This window comes from Gopherus evgoodei, chromosome 13 (genome assembly GCF_007399415.2).
Source record: "Gopherus evgoodei ecotype Sinaloan lineage chromosome 13, rGopEvg1_v1.p, whole genome shotgun sequence".
Taxonomy (NCBI): Eukaryota; Metazoa; Chordata; order Testudines; family Testudinidae; genus Gopherus; species Gopherus evgoodei.
In genome coordinates, this window is record NC_044334.1 from 6,149,650 (window position 1) to 6,172,864 (window position 23,215).

The 23,215-nt window shown below is 45.6% G+C and overlaps 1 protein-coding gene across 3 annotated transcripts; it reads left to right on the forward strand.

The window, feature by feature from the left end:
* Window positions 1-5,354: 5,354 nt before the first annotated feature.
* Window positions 5,355-23,156, forward strand: HVCN1 (hydrogen voltage gated channel 1). Of its 3 annotated transcripts, none has more exons than XM_030583006.1 (6): window positions 5,355-5,524; window positions 16,971-17,212; window positions 18,106-18,210; window positions 19,798-20,029; window positions 22,433-22,545; window positions 22,941-23,156. In XM_030583006.1, the coding sequence occupies exons 2-6, from the start codon at window positions 17,009-17,011 to the stop codon at window positions 23,004-23,006; spliced, it is 720 nt and encodes a 239-aa protein (XP_030438866.1). In that variant the 5' UTR covers window positions 5,355-5,524; window positions 16,971-17,008; the 3' UTR covers window positions 23,007-23,156. The 3 variants fall into 3 exon arrangements, with proteins under 3 accessions (XP_030438866.1, XP_030438865.1, XP_030438867.1); XM_030583005.1 differs by lacking the exon at window positions 5,355-5,524 and adding an exon at window positions 5,916-5,995; XM_030583007.1 differs by lacking the exon at window positions 5,355-5,524 and adding an exon at window positions 12,585-12,676.
* The last annotated feature ends 59 nt before the right edge of the window (window positions 23,157-23,215 follow it).

A 23,215-nucleotide genomic window follows, 5' to 3' on the forward strand; every position in this document is an offset into this window, starting at 1 on the left:
CATTTTTAAATGTATTTTTCAGTTACACAGTATAGAAAGTATACAGTGCTCGCTTTATATTTATTACAAATATTTGCACTGTAAAAATAAGAAATAGAATTTGTCAGTTACACAGTATAGAAAGTATACAGTGCTCGCTTTATATTTATTACAAATATTTGCACTGTAAAAATAAGAAATAGAATTTGTCAGTTCATCTCATACCAGTACTGCAGTGCAATCTCTTTATCATGAAAGTGCAACTTACAAATGTAGATGTTTATTACATAATTGCATTCAAAAACAAAACAATATAAAACTTTAGAGCCTACAAGTCCACTCAGTCCTACTTCTTGTTCAGCCAACTGCTAAGACAAACAAGTTTGTTTACATTTACGGGAGATAATGCTGTCCACTTCTTATTTACACTGTCACCTGAAATGAGAACAGGCATTCGCATGGCATTTTTGTAGCCGTCATCGCAAGGTATTTACATGTCAGATATGCTAAACGTTCATATGCCCCTTCATGCTTCCGCACCATTCCAGAGAACATGCTTCCATGCTGATGACGCTCTTTAAAAAAGAAATGCATTAATTAAATTTTTGACTGAACTCCTTTGGGGAGATTTGTATGTTTCCTGCTGTTTTACCCACATTCTGCCATATATTTCATGTTATAGCAGTCTCAGGTGATGACTCAGCACATTTTTATTTTAAGAACACTTTCACTGCAGATTTGATGAAATGCAAAGATGATACTAATGTGAAATTTCTAAAGATAGCTACAGCACTCGAACCAAGATTTAAGAATCGGAAGTACCTTCTAAAATCTGAGAGGGACAATGTGTGGCACATGCTTTCAGAAGTCTTAAAAGCTCAAAACACTGATGCAGAAACTACAGAACTCGAACCACGAAAAAGGAAAATCAACCTGCTGCTGCTGGCATCTGACTCAGATGATGAAAATGAACATGCGTCGGTCTGCACTGCTTTGGATTCTTATCTAGCAGAACCCATCATTAGCATGGATGCATGTCCTCTGGAATGGTGCTTGAAGCATGAAGGGACACATGAATCTTTAGCACATCTGGCATGTAAATATCTTGCAATGCCGGCTATAACAGTGCCATATGAATTCCAGTTCTCACTTTCAGGTGACATTATAAACAAGAAGTGGGCAGCATAATCTCCTGCAAAGGTAAACAAATTTGTCTGAGCCATTGGCTGAACAAGAAGTAGGACTGAGTAGACTTTCTAGGCTCTAAAATGTAACTTTGTTTTATTTTTGAATGCAGTTGTTTTTTGTACATAATTTTACATTTGTAAGTTCAACTTCCATGATAAAGGGATTGTACAACAGTACTCTTATTAGGTGAATTGAAAAATACTATCTTGTTTTTCACAGTGCAATATCTGTAATAAAAAATGAGCACTGTACACTTTGTATTCTGTGTTGTGATTGAAGTAAAAATATTTGAAAGTAGAAAACATTCAAAAATATTTAAACGGTTTTCTATTGTTTAGTAGCACAATTAATCGCAATTAATTTTTTTAATCACGGTTAGTTTTTTAATCACTTGCCAGCCCTAATTCACCAGGTGATGATAAAAGTCCAGCAGTGAATTTCCACTCTAGCAACATCTCTAAAGTGGCTCCAAATGCAGTGAATAGATTAAAAAATAAAATGCCAGCAAAAGGGATACACGTGGAAGCAAGGATTTATATACTGGCAGTTCGGTTTAAAACCAGTTAATACTGGAGACTTGTTCTCATACTTCCCCAGAAGAGAGAGGAACTGAGGAATGTCTTGCAGCAAGAAAATGTACAGTTAATGAACTTTTTATTAACAATAAGAGTTTGGATGAAGATTCCCTGCTGCATCAAAGACTTCATTTACTCCATGTGGGAGTTTAAACTGCAGGCAATATAGATGCTGGAAAAATGTTTACGATTGATTGGCTTTAGGATATGGTAGATACACTGTTAGGCTGTTGTGCTTCAGAGGCTCCAGTTTGGTTGCTATGTTTTTTTCATCTTCCATGCTCAATTATTTATGGCCTCCTTTAGCTGTCTACCCTCACTGGGGGTCTCTCATCACAAGTGTGATGGCTCTGTTCCTCCCCAGGGTTAGGATACAAATGGTCTCACTGCTCTGCTTGATGGTGCTATAAAGTTTAACAGTCAGTGGTTTGAGCACTGGCTGCTAAACCCAGGGTTGTGAGTTCAGCCCTTAAGGGGCCACTTAGGGATCTGGGGCAAAATCAGTACTTGGTCCTGCTAGTGAAGATAGGGGGATGGACTCAATGACCTTTTATGGGGGGAGGGATAGCTCAGTGGTTTGAGCATTTGCCTGCTAAACCCAGGGTTGTAAATTCAATAATTGAAGGGGCCATTTAGGGATCTGGGGCAAAAATCTGGGGATTGGTTTTGCTTTGAGCAGGGGGTTGGACTAGATGACCTCCTGAGGTCCCTTCCAACCCTGATCTTCTATGAAGACTCACACTTCATGCTCTTTCATGGACATATGGATCATGGGGTTATTCATTTATTGCATCTTCTGAAAATGGAGCCTGGGGTGTGTAATCACCCTGATAAGCTCATCACCTCAACACCTGTGCTAATAAGTGCTAGGGCCTTGTCAAATAAATCCACTCTAATTCATGATTACCCAGCTGACCCTGGACTAGATTTATCCTGTATTATAAAGACCTCTTTTAGCTCAGATCACTGTAGTGCTATCCCAGTGTTCTCATAGAGAAAAAGAAAAGGAACTGGTTAGCTGCAATTGACAGGGAGTCAGTCTTTTTCATCTCCAACTTCTGAGATTCCTTTATAAGTGTGTGGCACTCTGCACTTTGCTGTTCATAGCAGCAAAACAATAGAGCTTCCTTTCTGCACACAAGTGGGGTAAAAATGCCTAGATGGATGGAAATTCCCAGGGTGAAATCCTGTCCCATGGATTTCAGTACAGCTAGAATTTCAGCCTCAGTCTCTTCTACCCCTCCTCAGAGCTTTCTTTGTGCAAGTTGATGGTTGTGGGGCAAGGTACTACCACTCCTACCTTCTGTTGGATGGAATAATAGATTGACCCCATCACCTGGAAATAATAAGTTCTAAAACTGTTACAACTAACAGAGTCTCCTTCATCTTAAGAGGGCAGAGGCCTGTGTTTTTGGAACTGAAAGGAACTATTTTGAAACTGTAAACTAAATATTAAAATTATTTGGCAGCAAGCACTGTTTGAACATTTGTTGAACAATATTTCCAAGGAGAGGGTGAGTTTGATTTTTTCATTAGAAGTTAACTTTGTGGAGGTTTTATTTAATTTGACTAGAGAACAGCTAGAACAAAATGTGGGGAGATTTATTTTCCTTCAGTGAGACCATTTCAGATTTATTCCAATAAAGAACAGTAGACACATTCCCTTGATACCTTTCAGAGCTCAGCTGCTGCTATTCCAAAATCAGGCTGGGGGAGGGGGGTAGGACGCTCTAAGAAGAGGATTCTTCAAGACTTCTGCTGAAGCATGGGGTCTGTGAAGTGAGGTGGGTTAATCATCTCCTAATTTTATAAGGCTTACACTTGTGTAATCCTTTTGACCCCCCTCCACACCTTGGACTACTTTGTGGAATTAATCTGCACACGTTGTCTGCAGCTGAATTCTGATCGCTGCATAGACTCATGCTTTACTGTCATGCCTTGTGTGAATGTCAGTGGCATTTATGGGTTAAAGCTTGTTATCAAATCAATAAATGCCACTTAAAAGAAACAGGTGTGTTTGCATGGTACACTGTTCCACCAAATGCATGTCTGCTTAGCTAGGCTCCTTTTAATATGAAGTGATTCTTGGAGTAAAACATTTTGTGCTATGGAACTGTAGAGCCTGAAAATGAAAAATGTCAGTGATAAAAAATAAGAAAAAAGTTGGGTTGAGGGGAATGATACAGATGGTGTGATACTTAAAGACCATGGGGGAAGGAAAGAGCTAATATTTATTCAGCAGTAGAACGAAAGCTAAAGGAATCAAACTTATCTCAGCTGTTACAGACTTTCACAATAGAACTCCACTCTCCTTATCCATCCTATTACCATGAGACCAGCTTCTGCCTTAACTCTGCTAATATGGTCACCTGCTTCTTCCACACTCATCTATGTGCTGTCTCCCATGCTGACCCTTCAGTGTGCAAAGAGCTTTTGGCTGGGAGTTACCACCTTACCCTCCAGGTCAGTTGGCCTCCTCCATAATTCATATAGAAAACCCTCCTCTCAGACTGGTTAGGCAAGTGGTGAGTTGTGATTATTGCTACTGATTGACTAGAATTTGCATCTGTAAATCTTTGATGCAAACCAATCTCATTTTCTTTATTCCATCTTCCTGACTTCCTACATACCTGTTTGTCTCAGCCAACAATATAGTTGATCATTGTTCCACAGTAGAATCTAAAATGCTAGTGTAGACAAGACTAGCGGGAGCTCCGGTGACAGAGATTGTAGCTTCTATATTTGGCTCATCCCCTTTTCTGAGTGCCTTCCAGGAGTCAGTGGTTCTCAACCTTTCCTGATTACTGAACCTCTTTCAGGAGTCGGGTTTATCTTGCGCACCCCCAAGTTACACCTCACTTAAAAACTACTTGCTTACAAAATCAGAGATAAAAATGCAAAAGGGTCACAGCACATCATTACTGAAAAACTGCTGACGTTCTCATTTTTACCATATAATTATAAATCAGTTGGAATATAAATATACTTACATTTCAGTGTATAGGACATGGAGCAGTATAAGTAAGTCATAGTACAAAATTTTAGTTTGTACTGACTTTGCTGGAGCTTTTTATGTGGCCTGTTGTAAAACTTTGCAAATATCTAGATGAGTAGATGTACCCCTGGTTTTGAACCACTGCATTGAGTGACCTGATCAACATTATCATGTGTTGTTTGGTCGCTCATCCTATCCCAAGAGGGGAAACTTGAGGATCCTTTGTGGCTTATTAATTTAAAAGCTTGAACTCAGTAGCATTCATCAATTTCTAAATCGGATAGTTACCTTGACTAGCCGGTGTTCAGACAGGGAGCTCTACCAGGATTTAAATAAGAGGCGCTGGGAGTCGGAGGTAACAGATACAGTAGCTGCGGTTAGTGAATCAGCGCAGGGCAGGGAATACTGCAAATACTCCGATGTATTTATTTGCAGCTAACGTGAAGGATAGGGCACAAAAACTGGAACGGAACCGAAAAGAAGGTCGTTTTTCCTCCCACACTGGCCATAGTGACCCAACTTTTCCTCCCACGCTGGGCGTAGTCCTGATCAGTGACCAAGAATTGCGGGGAAAGTGTCAGGGATAAATTAAAAGCCATTAAAATAAATCACAAGACTATCAATGATGTTTGTATCTAAATGAAAACAGGATTTCCTTCCCCTGAACCGGCTGCAGCCCAAACAGGGCAGGGGAAGCAGCCAGTGAACCTGGCCTGGAACAGACAAGATCCTAGTCCCTGTCCTGCAGCAGGGTAAAGCGCAGACGAAGGAAGCAAACTGCATCGGGGTGAGTAATAACGGGCTAGGCACGTTCAGGTTCCCCCAGCTGCTGGCAGCGGCAGGCTGGGGACACGGTAACCCGCACAGACGCGGCACGAAGTCTCGGGGAAGTTCCCCACCTGGCTGGGGAAGGCAGAATCCACCGCAGCCGGCGGGGGTTGATGTTCCACGAGCATTAGGGACGTGGCCAGTGGCTGAGTTCCCGTGCGCCACGTGGGGAGAGGCGGGCTGCAGGATGCCAGGGGCCGAGGCAAAGTTTGCAGGGAGAATCCCCCTTCCAGGAACCGGATAACGGGAAACCGAGTCCACCCCTCAAACTTCTCTTTTCTTCGCTCTCTTGCTTGCACCAATGAGGGGGAAGGGGTGGAGGGAGGCCACGCATCCGGTGGAGGGACACTGCCAGCCCCTGGGGCGGGGGAGAGCTCAGCTCAGCTCGCTGCGGAGCCCGGCGGACGCAGGCAGCCCGCCCGGAGACACGGTACCGCTCTGCCTGGCGGGGGACTGGCTTTTCCTGGCGCTCCGCGGGCGGCCCCTGGTTCCGCTGCGCCGGCCCGGGGCTCCGCTTTGTAGGGCAGCGGGCGGGCAGGCGGTCGAGATGCCCCCGGCCCGGCAGCGGGGCTCAGCCCTCCGGCCGGGCCGGAGCCTCCCGCACCGCGGCTGGGGCATGGGGCGGGGAACGCGGGTCTCTGAGCTGGCGGACGCCGGGGCTGCTGCTTCCCCTGGCCTGGGCCAGGAGCCGAGAGACTTAATGAGTCCAGCAGACCAGCCCCGGCTCCGTGGGCACCGGCCGGGGAGGCGCTGCGCAGGCTGCCTGGGGGGCACTGTCCCAGCCTCCCCTCTGGGTCTCTGCTTAGGGCAAACGGCCTCCCCTTGTGCGCTACCCCCTGGTGCCCTCGGAGCTCCTGGGCTAACGCGGGGGGAGCAGAACCCGCGCTCCGGTGCCATGTGCAGACGGTCCCCGTGGTGTCTGTTCAGGGGGCCCATCACCATCGCCTCTGGTCTCTGAACCACACACAAACCACCAGCCGCTGCACAGCGCCCCCTGGGGGCGGGAAGCCGGAGAAATGTCTCCAAGCGGCAGAGGCTCTGCCCTGGCCACCGATGGCATCTGTATCAATACAGCCTGCTCCCTGCTAGACAGCCCCTTCCCAGGCCACCGACAATGGACTGAACAAAAGCCACCGAGTTATGCCCCTGCTCCTTATTGTCATTGATTTATATGTAGATTTAAAATAATAACGAAGCCCGTCCAAGGCTCCAGGTGCCTGTATGTAGCTAATTGTAAATATCATTAAATAGAAGCATTAAAATAAGTTCCAGGGGCACTCAGCCAGTCACCAGTCCCCTTCACCGTCTAGGCAGCGCACCCTGCACTTTCTCCAGAGATCACCTCAAACTGGCCTTCTGCACTGGGCCTGGACAGTGGGCAAAACTAGGTTATTTTGAACCAAGGAAGGAAGCAAGTTGCAGAGTCTTGGAGCCCACCCAGAGGAGGCCCCCCCAGTCACCCCTTCCCCTGTATAACAAGAGGGAACCAGCTTGAGTGCAGGTATGGTGTGGAGCCGGAAGGCTGGTCCTAGGCAGTTTGGGGCTTTAAAGGTCGTAACCAGTAGGCAGCCAGTGTACATCGTGGAACCCTGGTGTTATTTGCTCCTGTTAGAAGCCCCTCACAGCAAGCAAGCTGCTGCCTTTTGCATCAGCTTCGCTCTCCAGGGGTACATCTATGCAGCGCAGGGAACATGCCTCCCAACCCTGGTAGACAGACTGGTACTAGCTCTGCTCGCAGCGTCCATACTGCTAGTTTTAGCATGCCAGCTCAAGCAGACCCAGTGTGAATCTGTCTGCCCAGGCTGGGAGGCACAACCCCAAGTGGTTGCAAGGTGCAGCTCCACATCAATCACGTTGCAAGTCTAATCTTGAGGTGACAAAAGCATGGACAACCGTGGCCATGTGCCTTATCTTAAAGAAAAGGCACCTCCTCCTAGCCAGGTGCAGAGAGTAAAAAGGTGATGGGGAGACTGCTGTAATGTGCAGTGTAATATAATATTTAATGCTTGATCTTCATGCAGGGGCTGGCAGCAACCTCTTTGGAAGCACCTCTCACAAACTTTCAAGGATGTTTTTCTTTCAATCCATTTTAATCAATCCTGAGTTGTGATCTGTGTACAAATAAGTGTGTGGGGGTGGTGGTGGTGGAGGTAGAGTCTCAATCCTAAGAGGGATGGTGGACAGGAAGAGGTTATTGCTAACTGTTGAGCAATTTTACTAGTTAGTGGGTAAACTAGACTTGGATCTCCTGTTTATTTTACATCACTGCCAGTGATTCATGCTGAATTTAGTGCACGTTTGAAGAATATTTCAGAGTTTGCACTGTATTTATTGTAACAATTTGAGACTTGATTTTTTTTATATGTCATCTGACAACATTTTGCATTTGTTTTGTTACTGTGGCTTTATGGAGCAGTTTTTGGCATAGCATTACTTTCATTTCTTCAACACTTCCTAATTTGGCAGCTGGGTGTAAATATCTAACTTCTCTTAATGTCATGTAACGTCTGAGCATGTCTGTATAAGACATGGGGTTGAACCAGTCGCCTCAGGGCTTTGGGGAAGTTTGGACCAGCGTGAATCTAAACCACATGTCCTGTGTTTCTGGAGAAGTTTAGACCAGGATTTGATCTTTCCATGTGGACCCATCTGCTTCATACGGGCTTCACTAAAGTCAATGGAAAGACACCGCACTGGGTTCAGGCCCATGTAGAGTAATTGAGTCCAGGAAGTACAGAATAAGCAACTAACGAGGCAGATTTCTAATTGGACTTCTATTGATGAAAGTGAAGCTAAGCGAAGGATGTGCATTTAGCGATAGGGGTGGAAATGGTCCAGTAGATACAGCAGTAGACTGCTACTTGGGAAGCTGTGTTCTGTCCCTGCCCTGCCGTAGACTCCCTGTGTGATCTTTGACTAATCCCATAGTGCCTCTATGCTTGCTCTTTATAAATATATCAGAGGGATAAATATTAGGGAGGGAGAGGAATTATTTAAGCTTAGTACCAATGTGGATACAAGAACAAATGGGTATAAACTGGACACTAGGAAGTTTAGACTTGAAATTAGATGAAGGTTTCTAACCATTAGAGGAGTGAAGTTCTGGAACAGCCTTCCAAGGGGAGTAGTGGGGGCAAAAGACATATCTGGCTTCAAGACTAAGCTTGATAAGTTTATGGAAGGGATGGTATGATGAGAGCCTAATTTTGGCCACTGATTTTTGATTATCAGCAGGTGAGTATGCCCAGTGGTCTGTGATGGGATGTTAGATGGGTTGGGATCTGAGTTACTACAGAGAATTCTTTCCTGGGTGTCTGGCTGGTGAGTCTTGCCCACATGCTCGCCATATTTGGGGTCGGGAAGTAATTTTTCTCTAGGGCAGATTGGCAGAGGCCCTGGAGGTTTTTCGCCCTCCTCTGCAGCATGGGGCACGGGTCACTTGCTGGAGGATTGTCTGCAGCTTGAGGTCTTCAAAGCACAATTTGAGGACTTCAATAACTCAGACATGGGTTAGGGGATTGTTACAGGAGTGGATGGGTGAGATTATGTGGCCTGCGTTGTGCAGGAGGTCAGACTAGATGAACCCAATGACCCCTTCTGACCTTAAAGTCTACGAGTCTGTGAGTCTCTGGCTCAGTTCCCCATGTGTGAAATGGAATGGGGTGATAGCACTGCTGTACCTCACAGAAGCGCTGGGAAAATAAGTCCTATCAGCTCTTCATGGTGGGGATCAGATAAGTGTCTAACATTATGTGGAGACTAATAAAACAATGTCAGAGTGGTAGCCGTGTTAGTCTGTATCCACAAAAACAACAAGGAGTCTGGTGGCACCTTAAAGACTAGCAGATTTATTTGGGGATAAGCTTTTATGGGTAAAAAAGCCAGAGCCCTTCATGCATCTGAAGAAGTGGGGTTTTTTACCCGTGAAAGCTTATGCCCAAATAAATCTGTTAGTCTTTATGGGGCCACCAGACTCCTCGTTGATTTAATAAAACAGTGACTCCCCGACCCACCCCAGGCTGTATAACCCCCAGGACAGGCTCCTGGCTCCAGGCACCAGGGAAGGAAGCAGGTGCCTGGGGCGGCCAATGGAAAAGGGCAGCACGTCCAGGTCTGCAATGGCACTTCGGCAGTGGGTCCTTCACTCTCTCTTCCTCTTTGGCGGCCGCTCAATCGAGTTTTCCCTTTTTTTTTCCTCCTTCACCCCTTGGGGCGGCAAAAAAGCTGGAGCCGGCCCTGATAACCCCCTGACCAAAGAACAAACATTGAACTGCAGCCATCTTGCATTTTAATCTGAAAACTCCAGTGATCTCAGCACTGCCATATTTCAGGAGCTGTCTTCTTGTGAACGTCTGAAGCTGAAATGGTAAATGTTTGACTAAGGGAATTCTGACTTCTGTAAGAGGAATCTTGTTCTTCTTGTTTTAGTATTGGAAATAAAAGATTTTTCTTTTGTTTATGGGTGCAGATCTCAGCCCATTTGGTAAGATGCAAGATCAGCTAAAGAGATGGAACAAAAAACAACAAATAATAAAGTCAGGGAAATTTCTTTTCTTGCCTCTTGGAGCCACAGGGCTGTCTTTGTAGCTGCTGTTCAGAGGAGCTGGGGAGAGTCTTTGAGAAGGGTAAAGTCCTCCAAGACGTGATTTCAACTGCAATTCACGGAGCTATTTATTCCCAGCCAAAGGGGAGTCAGATGCTACAGGTTATTGCAAGGCAGGGCAGAAGATGTTTTGTAGCAGCAGAGTTGACAAAGTAACACCAGATGCAGCATCCCCATCTTATTCCATCACAGACTGGTCTAGCTGGTATTCTAGCCCAGGTTAGGGCCTGTCCCAAGTCCACGGAAGGCAATAGAAAGACTCCCTTTGACTTCAGCGGCTCTGGATTAGATCCTTAACCTGAGTTAGTTTTAGGCTTCCCTTCCTGCAGCTACAGAATCACTAGTGTTTACCTTGAACTTTCTCCTATAGCTTTTCAGCTTTTGATGGATTCTTGCAGAAGCAGGATTATCCCTAAAGCCATAACTCTGAAGTTTGCTCAGTACAATATGGAGGCCTTAGCCCTGGTGAAAATAAAATATCATCCTAGTGACAGTTTCACACAATGCACAATTAACCTGTGGAACTTACTGCCACAGGATGTTGTGAAGGCCAAAAGTATAATTGGTTTCAAAAAGTACAAGAGAGCCCCATCAATTGGTATTAGTCATGATGGTCAGGGATGTAACCCCATGCTCAGGGCGACCCTAAGCATCTGACTGCCAGAAGCCAGGAGGGGAAGACAGGTGGATCTCTCCAAAATTGCCATTCTGTTCACCCCCCACAGAAGCTCTGGCACTGGGCTAACTGAACCACTGGTCTGTCCCAGGATGGCAGTTCTTCATTCCCAGCACTAAATCTGCCTGTGTTGCTGGAATCATAGACGCTGTCCGCTCCCCCATTTATTTTAGGATAGGTTGTGCTGCTCATGGTTTTTTTTTTTTCTCCCTTCATCCTCATAGATCAGGGGTGGGCAAACTACAGCCTGGGGGCTCCATCCGGCCCACCAAATGTTTTAATATGTTCTTTGAGCTCCCGCCAAGGAGCAGGGTCCAGGGTTTGCCGTACTCCTTGTGTCTCCTGGAAGCAGCAGCATGTCCCCCCTCTGGCTCCGACACATAGGGGCAGCCAAGGGGCTCTGCATGCTGCCCCTGCCCCAAGCTCCCATTGGCTAGGAACTGCGACTAGTGGGAGCTGCAGGGGCAGCGCCTGCGGACAGGGCAGTGTGCAGAACTGCCTGGCTGCACCTCCACATAGGAGCCAGAGGGGAGGACATGCCACTACTTCCAGGAGCTGCTTGAGGTAAGCACTGCCCAGAGCCTGCACCCCAACTCCCTGCCCCAGCCCTGATCCCCCTCCCGCCCTCTGAACCCAGCCTGGAGCACCCTCCTGCACCCTTAACTCCTCATCCACAGCCCCACCCCAGAGCCATTACCCCCAGCCAGAGCCCTCATTCTCCCCACACCCCAACTCCCAATTTTGTGAGCATTCATGGCCTGCCATACCCAGATGTGGACCTCGGGCCAAAAAGTTTGTCCACCCCGTCATAGATAATGCTGTAAACCAGGAGACTTGAAAAAAACATGAGCTGTGCAACTTTTCGCTTTAGATTTTGTTGAGAAAAGTTTGACAGCCATGATTAGATCTTCCTGCACTTCTGTTTCTGATCCACTGTTACCATTCAACAAGCATGTTGTGGTCAGAGGCCTCAGTCAGGTAAAGAGTCCATTGTGGTAGGCACTGCACCAGCACAATTTTCAATTAAATTCAGTGAGACTCTTTGGCATGACATAAGCATTGCCAAAGCATAGGGAGATGACCAGACCCCCCTCAGCCATCTATCACAGGTGGGTACAACCCACCCAGGTACACACTGTGGGGGTTTGATCCCTTGTGGCCATTAGTCATTGCTGTCAGGTCTGATCAGGTGACTGATTGCTACATCGTGTGATGCCCTCTCTCCTTTCTCACAGCTCTTCTGTGTCACTTTTTGAAGAGACGTCTCTTATAGTTCCTGATTGTTTGACGAAATATTTTTCTGGCACTTCCCCATATTTGGGAGATTGAAATAGAAAATGTTTCTCTGTCTCAGTCTTTCCCTCTATCACAGTCACTTCATCCAGGACCATAGTAAATGACAGTCCCTGCTCCAAACACGTCTAGTTGTTTCTATCCTTATATGTTCTCTATGGGTTAGGTACATTCGAATTTCTACCTTTCCGGTGTTACACCGTAGCCCACCTTCTTAAAAACAAACACACTCTATTGCTCAACTGTGAGGATAGCAACGTTTGTCACAAGTGGAATGATGTCCATACCCATTCAGTGCGTGGTGGTATTAGAGAACCCTAATCAAGTTTAACTTCTAAGAGCCAATCTCCTGGTACACATAAATTAATGATAAACAATACTTATTGGAACCCTACAGAAAGCTCATCTAACATCCATGTGTTACATGTTTTACTAATTTTCCATTGTTGGTCATAGTAACTTGGTGTCTGATGGAAATGCCTCCTTTTGATGTATGAGAAGGTCAATTGGGCCTTTTATTTTTCACCACGAGGTTGTGGGTAAGTGTTGGTGTTTCATCTCTAATTTTATTATTTGTTTTTAGACATTTTGAAGTATCTAGTTAGTCTCCCTGCTGTTTGGCAATACACAAGGAACAATTCTCAGACAAGTAGTATAAACAGATTAGCTGGGCCAGGTACCTCGCCCTCTTCAGGGGAAGGGACTTCCTGGCTCTAAAAACTTCCTTAAATCCCTCGTTACCTATAGTGTTATATCAAGGGTGGTGGAGAGGCAAAGGGGTGTACAGTACCCTAGCCATGGTGGTGGAAGGGCAGGGGGGTGTACAGTCCCCTGGCCATGATGGTGGAGGGGGTGCGGTACCCTGGCCGTCATGGTGGAGGGACGGGGGGGAGGGTGCGGTACCTCGGCTGTGGTGGTGGTGGTGCGGTACCCTAGCTGTGGTGGTGAAGGGGTGGGGGAGTGCAGTAGCTATGGGTATATCTACACTACGGGATTATTCCGATTTTACATAAACTGGTTTTGTAAAACAGATTGTATAAAGTTGAGTGCACACGGCCATACTAAGCACGTTAGTTCAGTGTTGTGCGTCCATGGTCCGAGGCTAGCGTCGATTTCCGGAGCGTTGCACTGTGGGTAGCTATCCTGTAGCTATCTCATAGTTCCCACAGTCTCCCCCGCCCATTGGAATTCTGGGTTGAGATCCCAATGCAAAAACAGTGTCGCGGGTGATTCTAGGTAAATGTCGTCACTCAATCCTTCCTCCATGAAAGCAATGGCAGACAATCATTTCGCGCCCTTTTTCCCTGGATTGCCCTGGCAGATGCCATAGCACGGCAACCATGGAGCCCGTTTTGCCTTGTCACTGTCACCGTTTGTGTACTGGATGCTGCTGACAGAGGCAGTACTGCAGTGCTACACAGCAGCATTCGTTTGCCTTTGCAAGGTAGCAGAGACGGTTACCATCCCTATTGCACCGTCTGCCATTGTAAATTGGCGATGAGATGACGGTTATCAGTCATTCTGTACTGTCTGCTGCTGTCATGGGTGCTCCTGGCTGGCCTCGCTGAGGTCGGCCGGGGGCACATGGACAAAAATGGAAATAACTCCCCGGGTCATTCCCTTCTTCATGTTTTGTCTAAAAATAGTCAGTCCTGCCTAGAATATGGGGCAAGTGAACTAGAGAACCAGAGAGCACAGCTGCTCCGGGTCAGAGCCCCAGAGATCCCGCAGAAATGATGAGCTGCATCCCATTCTAGGGGGTGCCCTTGCAACAACCCCACCCGTTGCTTCCCTCCTCCCCCAACCCTCCTGGGCTACCGTGGCAGTGTACCCCCATTTGTGTGATGAAGTAATAAAGAATGCAGGAATAAGAAACACTGACTTTTTAGTGAGATAAAATGAGGGGGAGGAAGCCTCCAGCCGCTTTGATAGTCCAGGCAGGACATTAGAGGAGCCCAGCCTCCCACTGCTATGATAGTCCAGGCAGTACAGAATCATTTCTTTAGACATGAAACAGGGGGGCTGATGGAGCTCAGCCCCTAGTTGCTATGATGAGGACGGTTACCAGCCATTCTGTACCATCTGCCAGGAATGACCGGGAGTCATTCCCATTTTTACCCAGGCACCCCCGGCCGACCTCACCGAGGCCAGCCAGGAGCACTCACGGGCTGATGATGACAATGGATAGTAGTCATATTGTACTGTCTGCCACCAGGAAGGGAATGCTGGTGTGGCATGCTGCTGGTAGATGGGGTGGGCAGCACCCCGTCTACCAGCAGCATGCAGTAGACATAGAGTGACATTGAAAAAAGGCGAGAAACGTTTTTTGACAACATATACCCTGAAACACCCAGGAAAATGTTTTTGACCCTTCAGGCATTGGGAGCTCAGCCAAGAATGCAAATGCTTTTCGGAGACTGCGGGGACTGTGGGATAACTGGAGTCCTCAGTCCCCCCTCCCTCCCTCCATGAGCGTCTGTTTGATTCTTTGGCTTTCCGTTACACTTGTCACACAGCACTGTGCTGTGGACTCTGTATCACAGCCTGGAGATTTTTTCAAATGCTTTGTCATTTCGTCTTCTGTAACGGAGCTCTGATAGAACAGATTTGTCTCCCCATACAGCGATCAGATCCAGTATCTCCCATACGGTCCGTGCTGGAGCTCTTTTTGGATTTGGGACTGCATCGCCACCCGTGCTGATTAGAGCTCCACACTGGGCAAACAGGAAATGAAATTCAAAAGTTTGCGGGGCTTTTCCTGTTTACCTGGCCAGTGCATCTGAGTTCAGATTGCTTTCCAAAGCGGTCACAACGGTGCACTGTGGGATACCGCCCGGAGGCCAATACCGTCGATTTGCGGCCACACTAACCCTAATCCAACATGGCAATATTGATTTCAGCGCTACTCTCGTCAGGGAGGAGTACAGAAACCGGTTTAAAGAGCCCTTTATATCGATATAAAGGGCCTCGTTGTGTGGACGGGTGCAGGGTTAAATCAGTTTAACGCTGCTAAACTTGGTTTAAACACAGTGTAGTCCAGGTCAGTAAGTCATGTGGGTAGCTGCAGAATGGAACCATCCAGGCTGTCAAATCAGCTGCTAAAATCTTGAGATGATTCCCCCATAACCTGTGCACGCTGCTGTGCCACCACAGTAGGCAGCAACGCTCTGATCCTGCAAACGGTTCCAGCAGCGCACCGTGCTAGCGGGGGTGTTTGCCAAACAGTTACTTATAACATCAGAGCCTGAGTGCCTGGACTTCATACTCCAGTTCCTGCAGGGGGGTGGAGAGGATCTTTGCAATGATTCAGAAAGGGAGTTAATTTAACCCCTTCCCTCCTATGGCCTAGATCCTACAGTGGGTCTGCTAACTCAGACTCTCTTTCCTGTGCAGATTCCTGATCCCCCTCATCCCTTAAAGAGAGCAGAGCACTATGGAGTAGCCCTTTGGCTGCCAAGTTCTCTTGTAAGGGATTAGCTCAAGGGCTGAAAGGTTACATTCCACTGAGGTGTGTGGTAAAGGTGGGTCACACCCACAACAAACAGACATGCAATGATGATGATTATTTTAACTGTAATCTCAGTTAAAATGCTTCTCCATGTTGCATCAACAGCCAGCCCTAGGGCACTGGGTGCTGGGAAGGATATGGCAGGAAGGGAAGGAGTGGATGGATGCCCCCTATTGCAACAGAGACCTTTGATACAAAACATACTGGGGAAAGGAAAATGCACAAATTGGTCACCTTTCTTCCGTATTCTCCTGAAAAGACCCAGACAAGCAGGTACAGGGTTAAACCCACCACCTGGTAAAGCAGCCAGGTCCAGGTCAGTTAACAGAACTCTGGGAGCTGAAAGCGAATATGTCCTGGGGCACTGTCAGTGCTGTGGGAGAGGCCAGAGAACCAGACTTGCCTGTGAAGGGCAGGGAGAAAGAAGACTGCACTAGAAGCAGCAAAGCACAGAGACCAGAGCCAGAGCAATTGGGAAAAATGTGCCCCAGAAGTGAGAGGCAGAAACTTAAGTTACTGAAATAGACTGAGGCATGAAGGATACATCTGTTCCTGAAAACACGCATAAAGCCTTGGTTAAATAACCATTTGGTTCCATGGCATAATCCTAAATAGACATGAGAGCTGTTTCCACTAAAACCTGTGCTGCTTGGAGACAGATGTAAATAAAGCATTTAAATTGACTACTTTTTCTTGCACCATTTGTCCTGCTTATCTGTCCACATGCAAAAATATTTGATTTCCCTCAACCTATGACAACATGCAGGTTATGTTAAGCAAAGCAAATGACAATGTCTGTAAGCAATTTTTGATCAACAAGGTCAATCTCACGCCAGCCTACAAACTACTTGCTATCTTCTAAAAATAAGACAACACTCATGTGAACCACCCTTGTTGGGGAACTTATTTGCAAAGTATCCCTAATGGCTCACAGAGGACTATGACAAATTTGAAAACCTAGATACAATATATGTGATACCTGTAGTAAAGCATCTGTTAGATGGGAAAGCGGACCTGGGTGTTAACCAGCTGATCTTCGTAGTGTGGTTAAGAATTTGTCAAGATTTGATATTGGAATAAATCAAGCAGGAAACAGACATAAGTTTCCAATGAGTTGAGCCTCACACCCAGAGATCTGAATGTCAGTGTGGTTCTGAAACCTGAGTTGTAAGTAGATACAACATGCAAGTGTTCAAAAGGCTGTTGTTGCCCTTCCATTTCAAAGCATTGCTGAGCTGTGTTTTGGGAGGAATTCAGATTCCTGGGATGTTTCAGGGCAGTGGTTTACATTGCTGAACTAATGTTCTGACTGTGTATTCCCATAGTGTGTTTCTGCAGAGTAATGTTTGTTTAACCAAGAGCCATGTCGCTGTATCTGAAACACTTCACTGTTGTGGGAGATGACCCTGCACAGTGGGGCAATGACTACAAGAAATGGGAGGAAGAGCAGATGGAGGAGGAAGGTGGGCAGAAGCCGGAAGATTCAACGATTAACATGAATTCCTCAGTCAGACCTCGTTCCTTCCACGATGTGATGAAAAAACTCTTCAGCTCCCACAAATTTCAGGTAGGGTTACAAGCAGCCAAGAGAAACCCTGACTCACCCAAGTAGGCCTGTTGAAACAACTGCATTACAAATTCATGGGAATTAGAATTTATTATTTATTTTACATCTATTCTAACATTGAAGGGGGCCTGGGCAGAGAAGAACTCTAAAAGACTCATAATCTCCTATGTGAAAATCAGCAAATAATCTGCTGAACTAGTATATTCTTTCTAAAATCCACGACTAAGTTTGAAATGAGTCACAGCATTTCCTGAGATGCTGAGCAATGTAAAGCTCTCCTAATGCTGAGCTTTCTGTGAGGTGGAGGCTGAGTGGGAACTCACCTTGAGTTCCTATGTGAGCAGGGATTTCCTAATGAACTCCCATTGCTGAGTAAGGAGAAATCTTTGCTTGATCTGGAGGGACTTCGGCTTATTTTCAGGACTAAACGAGGTCATGTGTAAATGAAGCAATTTCATACGTTTAAACAAGACTTTGCAAATTTAGTTATAAACTACTTATTGTGGGCAGTCATCTAAACTGGAAAATCAAAGGCCAGATCCTGCAACCCTTACTAAAGCGAGTAATCCACATGATATTAATGAGATTGCTTCCATAAGTAAGGAATTACAGCACTGAGACCAGTTAAGTGTTCCTTTCTCTATCGGCGTTAGTGATGAGGGCACCTAGGGTCTCAGGCACAAATGGAAACTAATCTAAATACAATAAACCCAATCAGCCTTCCAGGGCAGCTTTTGTAACTCTGCTAGTTTTCAGGGTGAATGTCCTGATAAGATTGTACATATGCAGGCTGGATAATTTTAGCATGAATTTGTTTGTCAGTTGCTCTAAATAGTGCAAACATTAAACACAAGGGAGTATTTATTATCCTGCTGTTGTTTTCCTCTCCTCAGATATTGGTTGTTTGCATGGTCATTTTGGATGCTTTGTTGGTGCTCGCTGAATTGCTTCTGGACTTGAAAATCATCCACCCAGACAAACATGAAATAGCACCAAAGGTAAAATGCAGACAAATCTCTGAGTGAACCAGTCTCTCTCCTCCATGGCAGTTATGTCACGGAGTGTGGGGGAGTCCGACCCTGCACCCCTCTTCCTGGGACCTATAGTGACTCTTAGCCAGCCAGTAAAACAGAAGATTTATTGGACAACAGGAACACAGGTTACAGCCGAGCTTGCAGGCACAGTCAGGACCCCTCCACCGAGTCCTTCTGGGCTTTCAGGGTGCTTGGATCCTAGCTAGGATACCCTGAATTCCGCCCATCCAGCCCCAAGCCCAAACTCAAACTGCTTCCCTCTTGCCACTCCCTTCCTTTGTCCCCTTCCCGGGCAAAGGTGTTGACCTTTCCCCTCCCTTACCTGGCTCAGGTTACAGGCCCTGGCATCGTCCATCCCCTAAAGTCCTCCCCTGCTCTCCCACTCCCCACACAGACAGTCCCTACTGCATCACAGTTCAAAGCCAGGTAGCAAGATAGGGAGGCAAACAGACAGAAATCTCCTTTCTGGCAGCCACTGGGATCGGGCTATACTTATACTTAAATATGGGATTGATCTATCAAAGTGGTAGAAGTTGGAGGCCACAAAAGATGGAGATCCCTTGCAGGGCCTAAGGATGGCACCCTGGCTTCTGCAATTGAGACTGGACTAATCTTCCCTTCCCCACTCTCTGGTCTGGGTCTTGCTCTGTAGCATTTGTCTCTACAGGTACCCGAAGCTTTCCCGAGTGGTCTAGTGAAATTACTGTGATCCGTTCGTTTTATGACTGCCCACAGAGTTCTGAAAGGCGGCAGTGAAAATAGACAAGATTTTGCTCTTGGGACTGCTCAATGCAGCACAGGTCTTGTAGCTGTTTGTCTGCAGATGAAGGAAGATGACACTTAGGCCTGGTCTACGCTAGAAAATTAGGTTGGTTTAACTGTGTTGATCACGGATGTGAAAAATCCACACTCCAACCAGTGTTGTTAAGCTGACTTAAGTTCTCGTGTAGATGTCAATGGAAGAATTCTGCTGTCAACCAAGCTACTGCCTCTCGGGGAGGTGGATTACCTACACCAACAGAGGAACCCTTCCTATCCGTATATTCTCACGGAAGTGCTACATCAGCGCAGTTGTGTTTTAAGTGTAGACAAGCCCTTAGTTATCCACTGTTGTTCTCTTAGGAAATACGTGTATTTTTAATTGGTGTTAAAATAAGCAGTGTTACAATCCTAGTGAAGACAAGGCAGTTGTAGTTTTAACCCATGTTAGTGGTTGAAGTAAACTCTAGGAGGGACCTCATTTAGTATGTGTTTAAAGGCCTTGTCTACACTAGACTTTTAAAACATGTTAGCTAATGTGCTGACATCACCCCTTACATCCTAGTTTAGGTAAGGCCTTAGACCGTCCACAGATACTATGCAAACATTTGGTGGCTTCTCTTCTGTTCAGCAAGATCCTTTTGTTCCACACATTTAATCACTTTGCCTATTCGCTATTCAACCAAAGGTGCAGGAGTACGTCTAATATAATGAAGGACATGCATCAGGCTAATTTGCTAATGTTAATAGTTGTTCGGCTTCTACTTACTACCTGGCACTGTCTTTTTCCAGGTATTTCACTACCTGAGCCTTTCTATTGTAACCCTCTTTTTGGTGGAAGTTGGGTTTAAAATATTTATCTATCGCCTGGAATTCTTTCACCACAAGTTTGAAGTCCTGGATGGAATAGTGGTGGTGGTTTCGTTTATCATCGATGTCGTCCTTCTGTTTCGGGAACATGAATTTCAAGGGGCTGGACTATTGATTCTACTCCGACTGTGGCGAGTGGCCAGAATTATAAATGGTAAGTTTATGTCAGATAGTCAGTTTGTTAGTTTCAGGGAATTTGCTGGCTATTTTACTTGCTGAACCGTGTGGGGGGTGGGGGGATTTCCAAAGACGTACGCAAGAGACACATTTGCTAACCTGTGTCCTGATTTTGCAGCAAGTGCCATCTGGACACAGGTGTCTCGCCTATGCAGATTTTGTTGCAGGAGTTTAGCCTGAGTTAGTTTGTAAGATCTTTGGGATAGGGATCATCTGTTTGTTGGGGTAGCACAGCTCCTACACAGTAGGGACCTGATTTGTGGCAGAACCCAGATGCCCTAACCAAATAATACCCACATATCCAGCACGTTACTCTTAAAACATTCTTAGATTACTTACTCTTGAAGAGGGATAACATATGCTTTGGTTTTGTATTATGTGAGTGTCTTAATAACATGTCAGGGGGAATAGTGTAGTCTCTCTGTTCTTCTGGGATTCCAGTTCACTAGTAAAATATGCATTTTGCCACTTCAGCACTTCCTCTTGTCACTGTGTTTTCCAGACTGCTGCTGCTGGTGATCTGGATAACAGTCCTTGTGCTACTTAGGATCTTTTCCCAGTTGATTCTGGTTTAATTGTACAGTACTATGAAAATATGTACAAGCCTACCTCCCTGCCCTAAATATGTCACTCACAAAAAAGGATTTAGAATTGTTTACATTTTTCCTTGAGATCAGCAAAGAAAAAAATACAAGGCTGGCAGTGATATTTCTCCTCCTCCCTCCTTTCCAGCCTTTGCTGGTACTGTAACAAAACAGTACATATAAAAAACCACATACCCAGTAGCTGGAACCATTTCCTTCCTGCATCACAAAAGACCTCTTTTGGCATTAAATATGTGAAATCCTGATCTTCCCCCATTCAAGGCTAAAACCTCAGACCTACACCTGTACTGTAGCCCATGTACCCAACACCTACAAATTCACTTTACACAACTGCCCATTAGTTGACACAGTTGTAAATCACCATTTATTTAGGACAAAGTGAAGATATTTCTGTATCCATAACGTGTGGCTTGCACAGATTTAAATATAAAATGGCCAACTCAAGGAAAAAGGAAGAATAAATGAACTTTGGGAGTAGAAACAGACACTGACCTTAATCTGGAGTGAAGGTTAGAGACTATCAGTGGTCTAGAGTGAGTCTCTAATGATGCATATGTAAGTCACTGTTATCTCAGTCTTAAGATGTAATCTTAGTTGAAGCTAAACTTTTAGTCCTGTCTCAAATATTTACAAGGAAGGGGAGTTCTTATCTTTGGGGTTTTGCTTTCTCTTCGATCCAGATCTCCCTAATGGTCATAACAGGAGTCTGTTGTACAATTAAATAAATGAAGCCAGATTGCTCACATTTCCTGAATTGCTGGAGATTGTTCCTGCAACAATGCAGTCGCTGGAAGGAACAAGCTTAGACAGGGTGGGGACAGATTCTGGCTTTATCAGGATTCCATAGCTTTCAGGTTGTGTTCAGGCCAGGTGGTTGCAGTGATCAGGTGCACACACATGCCCTGGGAGGAGATGGAATCTATGCAAAAAAGCAGTGTAGATGTTTCCAGTCTCCTTTAGAGAGGCAAGAACTTGAAAATCAGGGCCGTGAAGTATGTAGAACTGGCTCCAGTACTACAGCCTGTAGCAGCAGGCATACAAAGCACAGGATGCCAACTTTTTGATTACACTGCACTGTCACCCAACAGGAGGCTCTAGAGGCTAGGAAGAATTTGGTGATGCAGTTCTTTGTAAAGAAAAGGGTGGTAAGGTAATTCTTGCCTCAGTTATGGGGGAGAAATTATATGCAATGGCTTTAGTAAAGGAAAGACACTTGTATCATGAAGGGAAATGGAATGTCCTTCTTCCAGAGGCATTTAAAGAGAAGTTAAAAGCTTTAAAGAACAATTGAAACCCTGGTCAAGGCAGCACCCCAGCCTGTGGATCTAGACTGGATGGTCAGCGTTTTATCTTCCTGTTTTAGTGGGTTCAAAGAGAGTACTTGTCTCCTTAGTTGTGCTTTAAGCTAGGTTAGGATAAGGCCAAGGCCATAACAATGGACAATCTGTGTTTAAAATAGAGGTACAAATTGTTACTCAACCACACATCCCCTTGAGTTCTGCTGAAGGACTACATTCAAAGTAGAGATTTGAATGACCAGGACCTGGTCAATGGAGGCAGAGTACCACTTCCCAGCAAGATGTTGGTGTTTGAAGTCCCTGTGGGGCTAATTTGAGAACCGTAGTACAAAAAGCACGACTTGGGGGCAGAAGCAGGGATTGAGAGGCTACATGGATATAAAACAAAAGACTTGAGCACAAACCACAGATGCTATTAACTTCCTACTGTCTGCTGCTTTACATCATAAAGCTAATCCTTGCTGCCTTGTTTCCTAGGAATAATTTTATCAGTAAAGACACGCTCTGAACAACGGGTGTTGAAGCTGAAGCAAGCAAATCTGCAACTTGCTACAAAAGTCGAACAACTTGAATACAGCTGCACAGAGAAGGTAAGAAGAGTCATAAAAATTTAAACAGCTGCATGAGCTGGACTAGTCCTTTCTAGGAGACCAATGGCCAGGTGATGCTCTGGGCTCTGTTTTGTCCCAGCAGCACGATTTGAGATGTTGCACCTTGGCCACGAAATCTACCCAGCTCCTATGCAGTAGGTACGAGCATCTTGGGGCGTCCTATAAACAAACAAAAGGTCCTATTCAAACAAGGGTAATATTTCCAGTTCCCTCTACCACTTCTTTGATGTAGGGTAGGCACATATTTGATTAGCAATGCCTTGCTGAAGAGCTGGGCTGTTTCCCTTGTCAGCAATGGGAGAAGAGCTCTCTGGTTATAGTTTGGAAAGTGTTTTAGGATATGAGCTACATTAATAAGATTTTGTTTCCAACAGGAGCAAGAAATCGAAAGGCTCAACAAGCTGTTACAACAGCATGGACTTGTCCCCCAGCCACAATAAAGGACTTGCTGTCTAGGGTGAGGGAAATCCTTCCCTGAAGAAGTTCCAGTGCAAAAAATGCTAGTTTGACCATCCCTTGTTGATCTCTATGATACTTTATATACCTCCATGCTCTCTTGTATAGTATTGTCTAGATGTAGTTTCTACTTTACTACTCGAGATTTAATCAAGAGTCTGGTTAAGGTGTTGCAAAGCTCCTGTAGTATCCA

Coding starts and splice junctions, on each gene's coding strand:
- HVCN1 (XM_030583006.1), top strand. CDS start 17,009: ATGTCGCTGTATCTGAAACACTTCACTGTTGTGGGAGATGACCCTGCA. Junction 17,213..18,105: donor TCAGCTCCCACAAATTTCAG/GTAGGGTTACAA, acceptor TCCTCTCCTCAG/ATATTGGTTGTTTGCATGGT. Junction 18,211..19,797: donor AACATGAAATAGCACCAAAG/GTAAAATGCAGA, acceptor GTCTTTTTCCAG/GTATTTCACTACCTGAGCCT.